Raw genomic sequence first — 19,943 nt, 5'->3', positions numbered from 1 at the left:
CTCCGGAATGTGAAACTGATTCTGGCTCACATACTCTGACTTTCTTGTGGACTGCCATGGTTTGTGCTTTCTTTCTGCAATCTCTGGTTCTTGACGCACTTGAGTTTCTGAAATTTTATTGTTATCATTAAAAATTAGTATTTGATGGTAAAAATAATTAAGGCCAGGTATAGTGGTATTTGCTTGTAGTCTCAGCTACTCGGGAGGCTGTGGTAGGAGAGGATCACTTGAACCAGGGAGTTTGAAACTACCTTGGGCAGTACAGCAAGACCCCATTTCAAAACAAAACAAACCCAAAATACGTAAGTAAACTCAAGCAATAGGAGGGTGGTAAAAACTAGGCTTCATTTTCACTCTGAAAAAAACAAAAGGAAGAGGGGAAGGGAGGATGGAAGGAGTCAAGTTCACAAACTACAAGGCAGCAACTTTCCTAAATAGCTTTAAAGTTTCATTGGAGACTATACCAGATTTAAGTGCTTCTGATTTTTAATAAATAACTTAAAATTTTTAAGGGTGGACATTAAAGTCTTACTAATGAAGAGAAAGAAGCTAACTAACCAATGTTCTTAGACCTCCATTTTAATACCGATTTTATTTTACTAGCTTATAATTGACTATCTAAAAGGCCAAAAAAACAAAAACTCAATAACATATTTACAATTCAATGAATACCAAATTCTAAACTCTAAGCAAAATATTAACAATTAATGAAAGACCTAACAAATTATACCAAAATTATTCATACCTAAATGCTGCTTGCTAAACATCCCCCAAAATCATTGTACCTTGCTATAATGAAAACGAAATAGATGCTAACTCAACAATAAAAGTCCATTTGATAAAATTCAATGTTTTAACCACACAAATACACAAAAATATTAATAGTCTACATCTAAAGAAAAACTTACAGAACTAGATAAAAGCAACAATAAAAATCTATAGCAGTTGTATCAGTTAAAATACTGAAAATGTCCCCTTAAAATAGTGAGGCAAGGAATTCATCTGTCACCCCTCCTAGCAATGCTAATCCTGGACCTCTTAGAAGCTGCAAAATAACAAAGAAAATGAACAGGATAAGAAAGAAAAGAGATATTATTTTCAAACATGATTGTGTACCTATAAAAACCCACAAATTGGGCACTGCAGCACAGCCCTTAACAAGTCAATTGTGCATTTGAGAACAGCTAGGCAGTCTAACATGAGACTTTGTCTTCAAAAGAATAAATAAAGCAAACAAGCATTTAAACAAAAACAAAAGCCCTAAAGAATACATAGGAAAATTATTAGAATTGTTCATCAAATTTAGAAATGTCAATATATCTAAGTAAAAAATAAAAAGAATCAATATGCCAGCAATAAAGTTGAACACAAAGATTTTGTGAAGCAAAGAGTACTCTTCATTATCACAACACCACTATCAACTCCCCTAGGGTAAATCTGCTATAGTAGTCAAGAGCTCCGGAGAACACAACTCAATCTCTTAGTGTCTAAAGTGAATGAAAACATGCCAGGCTAGGAACCTGAAAAGCTGAAGTTTGAAGATGACAATTTGTCTCAGATATCTTTACAGGTTCAACTGCCTCTCAATCAAACTTCCACTTTTCAAAGTTTGGAAACCAATACATGGATCCTAATATTTTCAAGGAAATTCAAACTGCTAATAAGAACTGAAATAATCCTAAAGACCAAAACTAAAACACACACTAGCATTAACAGGCATCAAGACTCACTAATAAAGACAAAGTAACTGTGAAGCAGAGACAAAAATTAAAACCAGACACCAACACAGAATCACCTACATTCCCAAAGGATATCCAAAATGGCCCTGGATCAAGTAGACATTTGTATGAGAAAAATCAAGACAAATCTTGACTCTTTATCTTACACATATGTATTCATGTTCATGTTAAGTTCAAGCAAAGTTGAATCAAATATGAAACATAAAATGATTACCTAGAATCTGTAAATATGTTTAGGATACTGGTATAAATCTTGTTTAAAATAAGAGAAAGTATAAAGACAAAGACTAGCAAGTCAGAATGCACAGAAATTCAGAATTCTATTTCATCAAATTAGCCACCAAATGAAGACTATTAACAGGCATATTTGTCATTGATGATTTTCCCCAATGGTATCAAAAGATGACAAGAAAATATGAAATATGGTTTCCAACAAATACCAAGATTAGGAATCTGTTTCCAATCAGCATCAAGGCAAAAACTATTGAGGACGAGGCTTTCCTGGGACACTGGACTTCCAGGTGCATGAAAGCACCAGGCAAGCACCAGGGCAAGCCCCACTTGTTTTCAAAGTCCCTCCTCCAGCTCTACAACAAGAGGAGAGACAAACAATGCAGCCTCTGACTGGACTATGGGCTTCCCAAGGACATTAAAATATTATCCACAGCTCTTATCACAGCTTCAGAAAAGCATCAGCACACAATCAAAGTCACCCGATAACCCTGGTTCTCCCCTGAAAGCAGCAGCTTACTTTGGAGGTCTAAAAAATACAAAGCAAGCATGTCACTCAAGGTACCTAGTCTTAATTCCCGCTCTATCCATCTGTCTTCCAGTGTTTAGCCATACTGGACAGCCCTGTTTATGATTTGCCTGAGCTATTCTCCCTCTATCTGAGCTCTCTTACTTACTGTAGCCCCCACTTAAATGCTAATGGTTTCAAGTTTCTTCTATTTCATATATTCTTCCATATTTTCCCTAATCCAAATTAGTTTCCTAAAATTTTCCCTCTCCTAAATTCTCATAGCATTTTACTTGCATCTCTCCTAACAATCTTTACATTTTATTCCACATTATGTGTTATCTATTCTATATACATTCCATAATTGACTTGCAATTCTGGGCCTCCATTCCTAAAATTATTGGGTCTCTATTACATTTACAGTAGCTATGTAGTGGAAAATCAAAGTGTGACTTAAAATAAAATGAGAGTGAGCTGTGATACAGAAATTGCTTTTTTGTCCTTTGATGAAAATAGCAGTCTAAGAGAAATAACTGTTATTTTATTTCTATTATATTACTGCCCCTCCTTTCTTTATTTTATGCACCCTTTAGACAAATGGCTTCCTCCCCTATAGGAGTCAATACTTTTCATACATTCTGTAAAATAAAATAAAATAAAATAAAATGGAAAATAAAGGAAGACAAAGTTTTATATTATAAATAGGTCATTAATCTGTTTTCTCAAGCTATGTAGGTTTCTGTGTGTATGTGTGCACACGAGTGTGTGTGTGTGTATGTGTGTGTATGATCATGGAAGTCAGAGAAGAACCTCAGGTACCAGTTCTTGCCTTCTATTTTGTTCGATACAGGGTCTCTTCTCATTCCATGCTATATACATCAGAATAGATGGCTCCCAATAGTTTCTGGGGATTCTCTTGCCCCTGCCTCCCATCTTACCATAGGATTGCTGGAGTCACAGATCTATACTACCATTTTCAGCTTTATGTGGGTTCTGGAGATTTGAATTCGGTCCTCATGCATACATGGCAAGCACTTTACTCAGAGAGCCATCTCCCCAATCTGTGTGTGTTTTAATTCTTTGATACTTTCAAATATACAGAGAATGAATCATTTTCATGCTATGGTTACCTTCTCATCTCTCCTCTCCCTAAATGAAACCTTTTTTATTCCTAACAAGCCCCCCTGTGACTTCCATGGCCCTCTTTTGTAAACAGCCCACTGAGGTTAACCAAGATTGCTTGCATGAGCACTTACCTTCCAATTTTGTTAGAAGGCTTGATTCCGTTTTATTCTTCAAGATTACTGATTCAGAAATAAGTTCAGAACTTTTTTCACTGGACACCAGAGAGTCTTTGAAATGGATAGTTTGAATGGGCTACACAAAAAACAGAAAGATTTCAAATAAGATAATAATACCACAAATAGAAGTCCTTCTAATTTGTTTTACTGTTCAATATAATAGTTTTATCTATGTGAAAATGCCTGCTTGCAAAACTATCTCTCATATTTGAATAGGCTCACAAACTCTCAGAAAATATTAATTTCCCCAATTACTGATTACAACATCAGGGCCATAACCATTAACTTGGTGAATTTGTTTTCAGTGGAGGTGAATTTTTTTCAGTGAACATATTAATATTATTTGTTACACTATATTCCACTCAAAAAAGAAAGTATTAGAAGGCTTGCATCCAATGCCTTGTTCGATCTTGATGCAGGGGAAGGGTGGACAACTTGGTTCTGCCTCAACTGAATGTACCAGGCCTCGTTGACCTGGTAGGAGGCCTTACCCTTTCTGAGGAGTAGACAGGGGTGGGTTGTGGGAAGAGGGGAGCAAGAGGAGGGGAGGGGAAACTGTGATTGGTATATAAAAATCAATAAAAAATAAAAATAATTAATTTTTAAAAGAAAAAAAAATAGGTTTGTATCCAATATAGAATAAGCCTGATGGCAAGAGAAAATGTAATTACCTTGTTTACATTACTATACTTTTTATTTAATATGTGTTTATAGGTTTTGCAGTACTGGAAACTGAACCCAGAGCCCCACATATGGCAGCTAAGTGCTCTACCACTGAGCCAAATCCCCTGTTCTGATTTCACTGTATTACAAAAATAAAGCACTAGTAAAACTTAACACTTGTATAACCCCAAAATTAGTTATAAATTCAGATAGTAATCTTTTTGATACAATGAAGTGCCATTCCCTAAAAGTAGAGAAAATTAGTTTTTCAAAGCACAGATCATTAAAGCTTGTAATGTTGAAAATTTACATGACAATGCCAGGGATTTAAGCCAAGTATGCTAAGAATATTAGACCCTCTAGAAATCACTGCATCTGGAATTAGTCACTTCTTGGTAAAGTTAACAAAGGTGGGGCCAGAGAAGATTAACTGATACCAACATGTTCTCTGATTTTTAAGATGCTTTGTCAGAATCATATGATTAAACGTAGAAATAAACAAAGCCTGGTAAAAAACCCCTGTGTTGATTCCCAGCCCCAGGCCAACTGATCCATTAAAATATATGCCTAATTAATGTACCTCATGATTCTTCTAAAAGATGACTGATACTTGCTCTAACAACTTAATCTTAAGAGACAGTCCAAGACTTCTGTGCCATCTTTTAGGGGTGGTCTCAAATCTCCTGTGGCTTCACCAAAACATTAGAGACAGATAAACACTAGATTCTTTCCCTAAAGAAAGCTCTATGACTTATAGACATGGAACTTTTGCTTCACAAACATGTAAAGTTGAAATACCTTTAAACCTCTCAGTTCAGAGGAATCATTTCCACTTGGTTTGAATCCAGGAATAATCGAATCTCGGTATTCTGATCCGGATATCTTTCTATTACCCATGAAACAAATGGATTTTAACAGTTAACTTGAAATTGCTTAATTTTTTCATTTTAAAATTGGCTTTAAATACACATATTTGGTATGTACACACTTTGAATTGAAGCATCTGTTGAAAAGGCATCTTTAAGAGTGACATAATTCTAATACAAAGGTGACCATGCTTAAAAATTAGGTACTGGGCAATGACAAAATTGATAAAGAGATAGGTGATTGCCTATGTCTTCATTACCTAATAAGTTACAGCTGGAGTTAAGATAAGAATGTGGGAAAGGAAAAGTATGTAGGTGAAACATCGCAGACTTCACACAGATCAAGGATAAGAACATGCAATGAACTGCCATGTGGACCTCTATAATCTGGCATACAGTCTATTGTACAAAGCATCAAAAATCTGGCTGTTTGCTTCAACTAGGTATTTGAAATGGAGGAGCAAGATAAATTAGCTAGCATATGTAACTTATATGCACATACCCTTTTTGACTATCAATAATTATTCAAAGCCTAAAAAGAATAGCATCTCAATTATTGAAGATACCAACTAAAATAGTTGATTTTCTAATTTTATTAACACCTACCACCGCATTCCCATTTGTTATTTGGGAGTAAACGCCACAACTGAGAGTACATATATCAGATGTGATGAATGACGTTTCATCACTGAAGATGGAGTCTTACTATGTTCTTCAGGCTAACACCCCAACCTCGTGATTTAAAAGATTCTCCTGGCTCAGCCACCCTGCCAGCTGGGGTTACAGGTCTGCACCACTTCACTCAGCAGCCAATTAACCTATCCCGTTTCTTTTTTGAAGCTAGGGGATTGAGCCCAGAGCATGGCACATGTTTAGCACTTACTATACCAGAGCCAGCTCCAGCCTCTCTCCCACTTCTTGAAGCCCTGAGCTCTGAAACAATGAATGAACTCACTATCATTCCGACCAATAGCTAGTCAACCTCTTAAGTGGATTTTTAAAAAGTTTGTGCTCATGCCTTTAATTCCAGCACTTGGGAGGCAGAAGTAGGCAGATCTCTGAATTTGACTCGTCCTGGTCAGTGAGCAAGGCAGACAGGCCCCAAGTGACCAACCAGGGACCAGAAGGAGGCACTGAAAGCCAGGCAGCCAGGAAGCATCAACAGCAGCAGCTGCCAGAAACTATAATAAGAAGCTCCTCTGGGAAAGAGCACCTGTGTCCCAGGCAACCTCCAGTGCCATTCTCTGTACGTGATACCCAGCAGCATCAAAGACCTCCACAGCACTGGAACCACTTACACCAGAGGGTCGATCACCAGAGATGCAGCCCTGCCTACACCTGGAGGATCGATCAACAGAGCCACAGCCCCAAACTACAACTGGAGAAAGAGGGACCCCCCAAAACACAGGTTCCACCTGTACTGATCAGAGGAAGAGATGGGTAGATAACAATGTAAGAATACATTCAACAACATAAAGAGCTATATAGCATCTCCAGAAACTAGTGCCTCTACAGCATTAAGACCTCAACATCCCAATGCAGATGAGGCAGAAGCTGACGACCTAAAAAATAACTTTATGAAGATGATAGAGGCCCTTAAAAAGGAAATGAAAAACTCCCTTAAAGAAATGGAGGAAAAGACAATAAATAAATAAATAAATAAATAAATAAATAAATAAATAGGAAGAAATCAACAAATCCCTAAAGGAAAATCAAGAAAAAGCAGTCAAACAGGTGAAGGCAACAGTCCAAAACTTAAAAAATGAAATAGAGGATATAAAGAAAACACATACTTGAGGAAATTAAGGAAAGGGAAAACATGGGTAAACAATCAGGATCTATGGATGTAAGCATCAACAATAGAATACAAGAAATGGAAGAGAGAATCTCAGGCATTGAAGACAGGATAGAGGTAATAGGTTCATTGGTCAAAGAAAATGTTTAACACAAAAAAAATTCTAACACAAAATATCCAGAAAATCTGGGATACTGAAAAGACCAAACCTAAGAATAATAGGATAGAGGGAGAAAAAAATACTGCTCAAAAGCACAGAAAATATATTCAACAAAATCAAAGAAGAAAACTTTCTCAGCCTAAAGAAAGACATGCCTATGATGTTTCCTGTCTACAGAATGAGTTCCAGGACAGCCAGGGCTTTTACAGTTTGTTTTGTTTGTTTTCAGGCCAGCTTCCATCCCTGCTAGAGGTGCTACTCATTAACAAGAAAAGCTCAAACACCACAAGTTTCACACTTCAAAGCGTCCATACTTCACGTTCACTTGGTAACTTTGCCACATATTTCCTATTATTTAATAGCTTCTTTAATGAATATTTCAAATGAGGGAAAACTGAAGTCATTTCCTCCAATCACATTTTTGTTCCTGACAGCATGCAGAAATTCACTTTAAGCTAGGCATGGTGGTACATATCTGTAAATCCAGCACTCAAGAAATGGAGACAGGAGGAACACCAGTCCATCTTGGGAGAACAAAAAACAAACCAAAAAGAAACCCAGTAACTTCCAACACCAAAGAAAGATTAAATTATGCCAAGTCTGGTGGACACAAACACCCACAGTCCCAGAAGGCACAGATTATGGCAGGAGTATGAGTTTAAGACTAGCCTGGGAAACTTAGTGAAACTTGTCTCAAATACAGAAACAGTAAAAGGAGGAATTTGGATGAAGCTCTATGGCAGAGAACTTGCCTAGCAAATCTAAGGCCCTAGGATCAATCCCTAGAACTACAAAGAAAAATAAATTAATCCTAGTTACAATTACTTAGTAAAAAAAAAAAAAAGAAAGAAAGAAAGAAAAGAAATATAAAGAAATTTTAAAAACCCAAACTCAAACATACCTTTTTGTAAAATTTGGCACAGCTGAACCATCTGTCTTCACATGGTAATCTGGACTATTTAGAAGGTTAACTGGAACTCTTCCAAAGGGACATGACTAGGAATGATTTGAAAGATTAAGTAACTAATGGGTACACACAAAGAATTCACTACCATCACCTTCCTCAAAGTAGCCTGAGAATGACTTACCCGTTTAGTTTTGTTACTTTGTTTTAAGGGATTTCGATGACTCATTTCTGCATCTTGTGGAGGCACGTTCTCTCTGAACAGAAAGAAAATAGCTGTGATTTTTCAGAGAATACCATTAATATGTATCTTTATTTTACTGTTAAACATAGTTATTACACTCGCATGAAAAATATACATTTGTGGATATATAAAAGATAACCATGCAAAGAGCTGAACTCAACTTCTTACCCATATAAAATCCTTGCTATAGCTGGCTGTCCTCTGGAGTCACAACTGAGGTTCCTATTCTGTAAATTTCCAACTGAACTGGAGAATGATTCTTGGGCAGTCAGTACTGTAGATGCTGCAAAAAATTTCACAACTATGATTAAATTTACAACAACAACAAAAAAGAGTAATCTTACAAATAGGAATATTTTAAAAGATAATTTTTAATAGGTAAGAGTCCTCATGCAAGATATGGAAGCATGACAATGTCATCAATACATTTTTTTCCAACTATCACTTCAAATGTTCTTTACACATATAGCTTTTACCCCAGGGTAAAAGTATATCCTTTATTTCTAAGAATAAAATGTTACTTTCTAACTTAGACCAAGTCATTTTTAAGGAGTTACCAACACAAGTTTAATGCAGGAAGGATCTTTGCTTCTAAATATCTTACCTCTTCTACACTTACGATTTAACTTCAGGTTTTAATCATTATACCTATTTTTTTTTGGGGGGGGTCTTTAAAGTACCCTGAAGCCTGATTTTACTCCAGCAAAGCACAGTATACACCGGTAGTCACCTGATAAACTCTTCTTGTCCTCCTCGGAAAGCAGCTGCTTCTTCTGGAGGTGTAAGTTGCGGATGGCGACCTCCAGCATCTGCAGCGGCACTGCTCCACTTTCTACAGCTTTATGAAGAAGCTGTTCGCCTTTCTTAAGATTGCCTGAGAGACGGGAAAATAACTGTTATTTGATCCAGCGCATTTTACCCTCCATCTCCAGCTTCTCATTTATTCATTAGAACCTAAGAGGAAAAGTAGACTTATTCACATTATTGCACAGGCAAACAAGCAAGCAATTTCCTACTTCTCATACAGATACACTCAACTCCTCTCTACCAATTCCTGCTCATCACTAAAACACCATTAGAAATTTAATTAGCACAAAAAACCAAACCTAACTACACCAATTAGAAACATCTTGACTACTCTACATAGTACAGCAGTCCTAGTACCAACCATTTGTTATAACAGACTATTCATAGTAACACTTAGTCATCAAGACTGAAAATTTGCTAAAGACTCTTCTAGTGAAAGGTTTTACATAAAAAGAAGGGTAAAGGGCTAACTAACATCTGCTACTAGACAAATCTACACAACTGCCAAAATACAAAATAACCAAGGCAGATTACAGCTAACTAAAGAGATTACCAAATTTTCTTTCAAATACAAGCTCTCTCCCTAACATTTGATAACTTAGAGAACCACCAGTAATTCAAGACCTTATTAGCTCAGGTCAAAAAGCCATTAGAATCTGATAAAATGCCCTTCCCCTCTAAATGAACACAGCAATCTTTGCACAGGCCTCAGAAAGCACTCGCCTACTAGCCTGTCTATCCACCCTGCTCAATATAAACACAATTTTGACATGGCGGCTACTGTTATACACTTCAATGACTTAGTTTGGGGTTTTTTGATTTTTAGTTTTTCAAGACAGAGTTTCTCTGTGTAACTTTGGAGTCTGTCCTGGAGTTCACTCTGTAGACCAGGTTGGCCTTGAACTCAGAGGTCCCCTGTCTGAGATTATCTCCTGAGTGCTGGCATTAAAGGCAGGCACCATTACTGCCCAGTTTAGTTTTATTTATTTATTTATTTATTTATTTATTTATTTATTTATTTATTTATTTATATTTTTCGAGACAGGGTTTCTCTGTGGCTTTGGAGGCTGTCCTAGAACTAGCTCTTGTAGACCAGGCTGGTCTCGAACTCACAGAAACCCGCCTGCCTCTGCCTCCCAAGTGCTGGGATTAAAGGCATGCGCCGCCACCGCCGCCGCTGCTGCCGCCGCCACCACCACCACCCAGCTAGTTTTATTTTTATAGACAGCACAATTTATTCATTTTAAAATATGTTTCAGTTACCATTGAAAGGCCACAGGGTCTTAAAGGCCTGAGCAGACCTACCATAAAAAGCAAATCTCTAAGAGGGAGATGTATGTTTTACAAGTACACAGTAGAGAAGACTACGTTCAGATTGCTAGGATTTAGGAATCCCCTAGGTAAACTCAGGATTCCCAAACCATGTCTGAGTTGTTGAAGGTTTTTCCCCACCTCAACCCTGGGGAACAGTTTTTGCACTGAACAAACCTCACTTTAAGCACTATCTGAGGGATTCTGCTAACAGTGATATATACCTTGACTGGTTAGTACATGGGATCAGAAGATTAACACAAATAGGTAGAGGAGAAAAGGGAAGATTTGGCCAGATGATATTCTGAGGTTACAGCAAAAGGTCCTCAGAAAATGAGGGAGGAAAAAGACTAAGGAATAGCCAGGTTTGTCTCAGGGGAAAGATGTCTTGGTCCCATAACAAAAGGCAGACTATAAAGAATCCCATAAGCAAGAAGAAATGTTCTTGCAGTGGTATATTAGGGAGAACCACCAGCTAGCTTAATGTTACAGCATTATTTTAACACCCTCCAGTGCTATGATACCACAGACTAGACAAGTTTATCTAAGTCCCAGCTAAAATGGCTCATCTCTTAGTCTGCAAATACTTAATGAAAAACCTTTCCTTCAGGTGTTTCCTGGGTGAAACACACAAACATAGCATCTGTGCTTATTTCCATAGAACCTAGCTCATAAATATAAAGACAGAGAGAATACTGTGTATTTATGCCATGTAGTGCTCCCATTCCATATTCTCATCTAGTCAACTGTAGTGTTTTTGCTTTAATTTTTCACTTCAAAGCTATGATTCAACATTGATGTTACAGTAGAACACGTTTTCACTTAAAAAGTAAACTTGGTATTTTCTGATTACCTTGAGATAGTTCAAACTGTGCAAAAGATACATGCACAAAAGCAAACTTCTTGCAGTTTTCTCTGGCCATTTGAAAGTAGTCATGAGCCTCATCAGGCTCTTGAATACTGCAACAAAACAGACCCAAATTTAAAAAATCAACAGGACGGATATAGCTGCCTACACTTGATAACTTCTCTTTCCAAAGACATGGATTATTCTTTTTTATGCAAAAAAATCAAAAACTAGGTTATATTTGTGCACTGTTTTAGGAAATTTCTAAACTATTTAACTTTGGGGATCTATGTCCACCGAAAACAATTTACATTAAAAACAAAAATACTGGGTTAGAAAAACATAAATTACATGTTTTTACCTTCTCTCTTAGTAATGCAGTATACACATAGTTTGTTAAGTGCAATTCAAAGCTAAAACTTACGCTTTCAATTCAGCAAGCCTGACTTGGATTCGAGCAAAGCTCTCATTCTGGCCATATTTATCTGGAGGAAGTGCTTCAATTGCTTGACTATAGCGACCAATCAGCTTATTTAAATGAGCATCATTTAGGGGGACACTGTTCTTCTCTAGTTTCAGCAAGAAATTCAACCAGTTCTCTGGGGTGTTCTCCACCATCATAATTTGGTTAACCGTTTCTGAGTTATATGAAGAGAAAAAAAAAATCGCAAGAGAAAAAGACAAATAACAAATTCCATTTTCTTTGAAATTATAGTCAAGCATTTACAAAACTGTCAATGTACATAAGCACCTTATAAGATTATTATTTTAATCATGTGTTCATGATTTTATTTACTTTTAAAATTATTTTATTATTATTTTGGGTGTATGGTTATTTTGCTTACATGCGTGTCAGCAAGCCTGCAATTTTTAAAGTCAAGCATTCTGTGACATATCACAATCCAAAGATAATGGTAATTTGACACACACGAGGAGTAACAGTGGGAAAATGTCTTGTTTTTCATAATTAAACTATTGTTATTTCTGTAAGAGCAAGAAACTTCACATGTACAGTAAAAACATGCAATCATCTTAAATCTGAGCCAAAGTATTGCAGGCAGTGTTGCTGGCACTGAGTGGTGGGACGCTGTGTACAGTGCAAAGCACAGTCACTGTGTGCTTGGAATCGAGGCTTCAAAGCAGCTGAGCAATGCAACATGGGCAGGCACAGGCACAAACACCTTGGATTTATTCCACATTTGCCTTTGAATTAAATTTCAGTCATAGAGCATTCAGACATAGTTGCCAATTTTTTCCTGACCCAGCATTCACATAGTTACTGGGGTTTTAACCTGCAGTTTAAAGAGGTGGAACACAGAGTATCTGTTTTATCTTATGAATATCCGCATGTTGGCTATTCAAATGACATCAGCATTTGAAACATAAAAAAGACTTCAGCTTGTGAGCTAATGCTTCTTACAAAACTAGTGCATTACGCTATATGCACTCAGTTGTCATGATTCAGTAAGTGCCAACTCCATACCAGGCTTCATTCTAAGCACTGGATACAGACAGCAACAGACTGGAAACTATCCTCATGGAAAGAGCACTCTAGCCAAGAACAGAATACCCAAACATACAAACAAATTATACAGGAAATGAATTAGGGCTGTGTAAATAACACAGGAAAGAAGATAGCCAACACACTCCCATCTCAGAAGGTAACTACCTGCAACAGGCTACACAAAGAGACATTTATAAAGACCTGAAGAGGTAATTTGGGACCAGTAGGGACCTCTGGCCAGAACAGGGTTAAGACAGGAAAGGTGGTGGTGAAGCTATAAGATTAATCGGAAGATCCTTCAAATCTAGTGTTTGGTGGTAAGATTAAATGTAATTTTAGGGGACTGGAGAGATGGCTCAGCAGTTAAGAGGACTTGTTGCTCTTGCAGAAGAGCCTGGTTCCATTCCTAGCACCCATATGGTAGTTCACAAACATCCATAACTCCAGTTCCAGAGGATCCATACCCTCTTCTGACCTTTAAGAGCACTAAGCATGAAAGTGGTATACACACATATGTGCAGGCAAAACATTCACACATAAACAACAACAACAAAAAAATTAAATATAACTTCAGTAAAAAATTGATGAGTCTTCCTCAGTTCATAGAAAAATAAAAACAAAAAACCCTGAATGTATAGGGACAGCAGGCAGGTTAGCCAGCTGGCAGGAACAAAAGAGTTAAGAAAACTACCTGTGAGCACACTAATAAATGATGCTTTTTTTGTTGTTTTGAGTTTTTGAAGGCAGGATCTTATTGTGCTTCCTACACTGGCCACAGACTTGAGATCTTTCTGCCTCAGATCCCAAGTACTGGGATTACAGGTATGAGCTACCCTACCGTGCCCATAATGCATCCTCTCTCTCTAGACAACAGAAAAGTTTGTTATGTTTCTAGACAAAAAAGTTAGAATATGAAGTACATTCTAATGGATAACCATCAATTACTGAAGAAAAAAAAAAAGACCTATGGTAGGCAACACACAGTGGTAAATTTCTCCTTACCTTAGAGGCACTCAATAAAGTTTTGTTTTGTTTTTAAGAAAAGAAAGACTCACCTGTAGGATCAGCGCAGACTTTATTCAAGTTCAGCTCATCAGTAAGGTCTTCCTTTATCTTATTTTTAATATCTCTCATTTTGTTCATTATGGAATCAATTGTCAATTTTCTGCCATTTAATTCTTCAGCCTCCATTTCTAAATTGTAACTCACCTTTCAGAACGAAGGTAAAAACATTAGTTTCGTAAACATATCTAAATGTAATTATTATTAGGTGTTAGAGGAGCACCAAAATCAAACCAAAACCAAACTAAAACAAAACACACCAAGACAAGGGGTTTGCAATTTACCAGAAAAGTTTCAACCAGCCAAACACATCTATTCTTCTATTCTTCCCAATAGACTACCAGTGAGGTTACACTGCATGTATATGGAAGACATTTGAGTTTTGTTTGTGTGTCTGAGTCTAGAATGGCCTTGACATGTCCCTGCTTGGTCTTAGCTCCCCCGTCCTCTTGTCTCACCTCCCGAGTGTGAGGATTAATATATACACCACCACCTTGTCCAGCAGATGCCCTTTAAAACTTCAACTCACTCAATGTCTTCCTTTCACTTTTTTCCAGAGTTGTTTTCTCTGGGCCGTCTATAGATTTCATATTAAAAAACGAGAGAAAGGAGGTATTTTCTTGGATTCTGAGTACTAATTGAGGAGACGTAAGGAACCCGTTAGGTAACGAGAAAATAAGTTGTCCCTTTGGTTACCTACTCTGCCTGGGTAAACACCGACATTCAGAGTAGTCAAGAAAAGACATCCTTCAACTGATAACTGACTTTCAGCAGCTTTGTCCCTGACAAAACCGTGATTCGTGCCTTTGTCATGCTAACTCGAGGATTAGGGACCAGTCGCTGTCCTGCGCATTTGCCCAGCTTATCTCCAGGCTGGTGTTTGTAACCCGTCCGTCAGCAGCCTGCAGTCTTTCTTCCAGTCACTCTCGTCAGCGATTCTCCACAACACAGTAACTCAAGGTCACGACAGAAATGCGGGAAAGGGGGGCAGCAAGGGGTCCCCTACCTCCTCCCAGCTCCCAGCCAGCACAGGGGCAGGTTCTGAGGGGTGCGCAGCCAGTCCCGCCCGCGCTCCCCACCCACTTCCGGGCCCCACTCCCAGCCTCGGTCCCGCAGGCCGCACCGCCGCCCTACGCTCCCGCCCGCCTGGCCCGGGGCCCCAGCGCCCGCCTACCGCCGCCATCACCTCCCGCTGGCTGCAGCCGCTCCGCAACGCCCGCAAAGCTGCACTCCGCGCAGGAGGCCGAGCTGAAGGCGCAAACCGCGGAACCGCAACCCCTCTCCCGAGCCACGTTTGAATTTCCCCGCTGACTTCACCGCCACTCCCTATTGGTTACGGCTCGTCACGTGGCAGCGTCGGCCGTGATTGGTTCCTTGAGCCGCGCCACTCCTGCGCGGAGGCCGGGTGCAAACTCCTGCAAACATCGCTGGGGTTTACCTACGCCTGCTGGCCCTGGCTGTTCCCATCCGCTCACCTCCCGCCTGGGCCATGTGGCCAGGAGTCAGGGTCTTTTACCTTGGCGCCCCCCGCAGGCCCTTCCAACACCCTCCAGGGAGTTCCGGCCTTGTCCGGTCCTTCCCTTTGTTAGGATTCTGATACTCCTCCCCCATGACGGCCCGGCTGAGCTCACCTCTCCAGACCCTGGGATGCTGTCCCAGTGACCAGCTCAGCTACTCTTAGAAGAAAAGCTTCTCTGGGCTTCTTCTCTCATACCCATCGCCCCTGACTGGCTGTTGCGGAGAAAGAAAGAAAGAAAGAAAGAAAGAAAGAAAGAAAGAAAGAAAGAAAGAAAGAAAGAAAGAAAGAAAGGAAGGAAGGAAGGAAGGAAGGAAGGAAGGAAGGAAGGAAGGAAGGAAGGAAGGAAGGAAGGAAGGAAGGAAGGAAGGAAGGAAGGAAGGAAGGAAGGAAGGAAGGAAGGAAGGAAGGAGAAAGAAAAAGAAGAAAGGGAGAGAAAGAGGGAGGGAGGAGGTGGGAGAAAGAAAGGAAGAGAGAGAAAGAAAAGAAAGAGAAAGGAAGAAAGAAAGAAAGAAAGAAAGAAAGAAAGAAAGAAAGAAAGAAAGAAAGAAAAAGGCAGCGGCTGTGTGGTCGGACTTGACGCTTGGTTTTGCTATGTAAGAAGCTACAGCTGTAACCAGAACTCTCATCTTCAGACAGCAATGAATGCCTTTCTGTCTGCCCCTGCTGATACCGTGGATGCTCAAAGTGGCATGGTCCTTACAAATAACCTGTGCTCTACTCCTGTATGCATTTCTTTTCTTTAGAGCAGGGGATGTTTGTTTTTTGAGACCGGGTCTCACTGTGTATCCCTGGCTGCCATAGAACTCCCTGTCCTGATCAGGCTGTCCTTGAATTTAGAGATCCACCTTCCTCTGCGGCCAGTGTGCTGGGATCAAAGATGTGTGACTTTAAATGGACCCTTTCTACATCATTTATAACACCAGATTCAATATAGATATGATATGAATTGGTGTTACACAGTATTATTTAGGGAACATCGACAAGAAACGTCTGTTCAATACAGACTCAAGCAAAAAAAAAAAAATTATTTCATCTACAGTTGGTTAAATCCATGGAAGTGAAACCCACATAGAGTACAAAATTAACCCTTAAAATAAAGCCTTCTTTGGTCAAGCATAAAAGCTGAAAAGCAAACCTTAAAAAGATCAGACGATTGCCATGTGATTTAATTATAAACCTGAACACAGCTCTGCAATATTTATAGAAAAAAAGCAACCTTCAACAGGGTCATGTTTACACTTGTCTGTTATCTAACTGAAAAAAAAAAAAAAGTCGCCGGACTGTGGAAACAAGAAAACGAAGTTGTTAAGTGGGGGGGTGGGGGGGATGGGGGGGAAGCTGGGGGGAGGGTGGAATGGCACAGATGACAGATTTGGCTGATAAGAAGATTAAAATAGTAATATTTATTGTATATCATGCCTTCCACAAGATAAGAAGAAAAATCAACTAGACAAGTCAAGGAGAAATCCAGAGTGTGCGAGAAAAAAAACAAAAGTGTGGAAATGAATTGCCCAAAGGATGCAAGAGAAATTACATTGTATAAGGTTTGCAGCCGATTTGTTGGGAAAAGAAAAAAAAAAATCACTAGGCTTGGAAACATAATCTAAAAACTGTGCAAGGGCTGGAGAGATGGCTCAGCAGTTAACACCTCTGGCTTTTCCAGATGACACACATCAGGGACTCACAATCTCCTGAAACTCCAGCTCCCAGCATCTGGTGCTTCTGAGGCACCAGTATCTATGTGCATATAAACACACACACACACACACACACACACACACACACACACACACACACACACACACACACACACACACCTAAAAATAATAAAAAGAAATCTTTATTTTAAAATATGTAAAATTAAACACACAGACAAAAATGAACAAAAGCATTGGTGGATTGGGAAACAAAGTGATATAACGTACACAAAATTAGAGTTTTAAAGGAAATGAGGGGAAACTGAAAAACTGGCCAGCTTGTTCAATTGTGACAAAAAAAAAAAAAAACTAGTAATTGAATAACTTCCAGAATATCTCGAACACAAAAAATTATGAATATTGTAGGTATATGACTAGATTGCTTAAAACCGGTTGTAAAGAGAAAAGTCTGAAAAGCAACTGAAGGATGAAAGGCAATATTACTTACACATAGGAAAACAGTCTTAAGGGTGACAGCAGACTTCCTGTCAGAAACAATGCTAAATATAGATGGCAAAACCAAATCTGCAGAATACTTAAAAGGAAAAGGAAAAAACAAAAAAGCCAGCCTGGCCAAATTTTACATCCACCAAAAGTACTATTCATTATGAGGAGAAAATAAAGATATTTTCACACACAGAAATGATGAAAGAATACTGGTAAGCAAAAAAAAAAAATGAAAATAAAAAGTAGGCAATCAATCCAAAATGGAAGAGAAAATAAAAAAAAAAAACAGGAAAAAATACAGCATTATCAAGAGGATAGGTTGAAATCTAGCTATATCAATAATTGCATTAAATGTACAGGATCAAGAAAAAAAAATCTCAGGAAAAAAAGCAAGTCTGGATTCACTACCTAAAAGAAAGCCAATACCTTTGGAGACCTTGTTGTTTATCTCATTTTGTTTTGAGATGGCTGTCTCTCTGTGTGGGTCTTGAACTCCTGGGCTGAGACATTCCTCCTGCTCCAGCTTCCCTAGTAGCTGGAACCTCCATTCCCAGCTGTCTAATCTGAATGTGAAGACACAAATCAGATAAAAAAATTAAAGAATGAAAAAGATATTATGCTAACTGGTGAAATACTGAAACCAGGAAGTCAACCTGGGCAGAAGCCTCTACCAAGAGGTTTAGTAGTTTGCCTCATGTGAGTCAATGGCCTGTGACCTCTGAGAGCGGACATGTTTTAAAAGTGTCCTCACACATGGATCCAGGGATGAGTGTGTCCACCGGAAAGCTAAGATCAAATGCTTTGAAGTCTAGTTGCAGATTCTGTATCACAAATCTTCATATGGTTATAAAAACAGACATCATTCTCTGATGGAGACAAGTAATTTTTTAAAAACATTTCAACACCCAGTTTACAAGTCTGGACAGATGCAAACAGCTAACAGCTGAAATGGCTTTGCGGGAATGGGATGCAATTGGAATAATAAATCTGCTCTGTATAGAAACATGTTAATTGCATGGCATCACCTTGGTATTCTCATCTTACCCAGGCAGTTTGTCTAGAGAGAACTGAAAGTAAAACAAGAAGAGAAAGGAAAGTGACAGACAAAATGCTGTCCTGTGACATATCTGTTGAGCAGTAGGATGACACCCCTCTCTGGTTTACTTAAAGTGCTGAACATTTCAGGTGAACCAGACAGACAGTCTTGCATCTTCATGATAGAGAATAGACTCATCAGCTTTGTTGCCAGAACGGAGTCCTAGAGAATGTGTGGCTTAAACAGCAAATACATTTTTCTCAGTCTGGAGGTTGGAAACCCAAGGTGAGATGCCAACGGGGATCTTTCCCTGTAAAGCTTCTTCCCTTAGATGTCACTATGTCTACACAAGGTGTTTTTGTTGCTGTTGGTTTGTTTCCTATGTGGGGCAGAGACAAATTGTCTGTGGTTGCTCTTCTGTAAGGACACTAATCCTACTGGATTATAACTCCACCCTATGACTTCATTCCATCTTAACTACCTCTTTACAGGCCTTACTTCTAAATATAATCACATTGGGGATTGTGTTTTGGGAAGACACAATTCAGAAGGAATTATATCTAGGGATAGTGGAAGAATTAGCCTAGTGTTTGCAAGCTGAGTGTCCCTCAGTAATGTTAATTACTTTGAAATTTTGTTGGCAATGCTAGGGATCAAATCCCGGTGCTATGGGCTCTACTACTGAGATATCCTCCATCCCTGAGGAAGGGTTGTAGTCACTTTTCTCATTGCTATGACACAATCCCCAATGAAGACAATTTAAGGAAGTCTTCAGTTTGTCTCGAAATTTGAATGCATCATTGCAGGGAAGTCCTGGCAACGAGAATTTGAGGCCGCTGGTCCGATCACACCCACTGTCAGAAAACAGAGATGAAAGCCGATGCAGCCCTCTTTCTCCCTCCCATTCAGTCCAAGAGCCCAGCCCATAGGACGGTGCCACCTACACCTGGGTTTTCTCACCTTGATCAACCCAATCTAAAATCTCCCTCACAGGTATTCTCGAAGCTTGTCTCCTAGGTGATTCTAGATGCTGACAAGTTGATAATTATATTAATAACCATCAGAGTAAGATTCAGCATTTAATGGATATGTGTTGTAAAGACATACTGGAGCATATGAGTGTACCAAAAGGCTGTGGAATCACTAATAAAGCAAAACCAAACAACGCAAAATGCTCTCTGCTTCACTTTATTGACATTTCCAAGCTCCTTTCTCCCTTTATTTTATGGTGCTAAAGATCAAATCCAAGGCATCACCCATGACCTCCTAACCACACTGTCTCTTATTTTTGTTACTAAGCTT

At 38.8% G+C, this 19,943-nt stretch overlaps 1 protein-coding gene across 8 annotated transcripts in view; it reads right to left on the bottom strand.

Moving 5' to 3' along the window:
* Nucleotides 1-15,682, bottom strand: part of Ttk (TTK protein kinase) — a 41,185-nt gene extending 25,503 nt beyond the window's left edge. For 2 of the 8 annotated variants that reach the window (XM_027411035.1, XM_027411037.1), the window contains exons 1-11: nucleotides 15,117-15,273; nucleotides 13,936-14,089; nucleotides 11,801-12,014; nucleotides 11,383-11,489; nucleotides 9,142-9,285; nucleotides 8,580-8,694; nucleotides 8,352-8,424; nucleotides 8,165-8,259; nucleotides 5,241-5,328; nucleotides 3,735-3,855; nucleotides 1-107 (exon numbers count right to left, since the gene is read on the bottom strand). In XM_027411035.1, the coding sequence (XP_027266836.1) occupies nucleotides 1-107; nucleotides 3,735-3,855; nucleotides 5,241-5,328; nucleotides 8,165-8,259; nucleotides 8,352-8,424; nucleotides 8,580-8,694; nucleotides 9,142-9,285; nucleotides 11,383-11,489; nucleotides 11,801-12,014; nucleotides 13,936-14,089; nucleotides 15,117-15,125 (1,227 nt within the window). In that variant the 5' untranslated portion in view covers nucleotides 15,126-15,273. The other 6 variants (XM_027411042.2, XM_027411039.1, XM_027411041.2 and 3 more) reach the window with 6 other exon arrangements.
* Nucleotides 15,683-19,943: the final 4,261 nt, after the last annotated feature.

The sequence above is a fragment of the Cricetulus griseus genome, chromosome 4 (assembly GCF_003668045.3).
Source record: "Cricetulus griseus strain 17A/GY chromosome 4, alternate assembly CriGri-PICRH-1.0, whole genome shotgun sequence".
Taxonomy (NCBI): Eukaryota; Metazoa; Chordata; class Mammalia; order Rodentia; family Cricetidae; genus Cricetulus; species Cricetulus griseus.
This window is presented reverse-complemented; position numbering and strand designations above follow the sequence as displayed.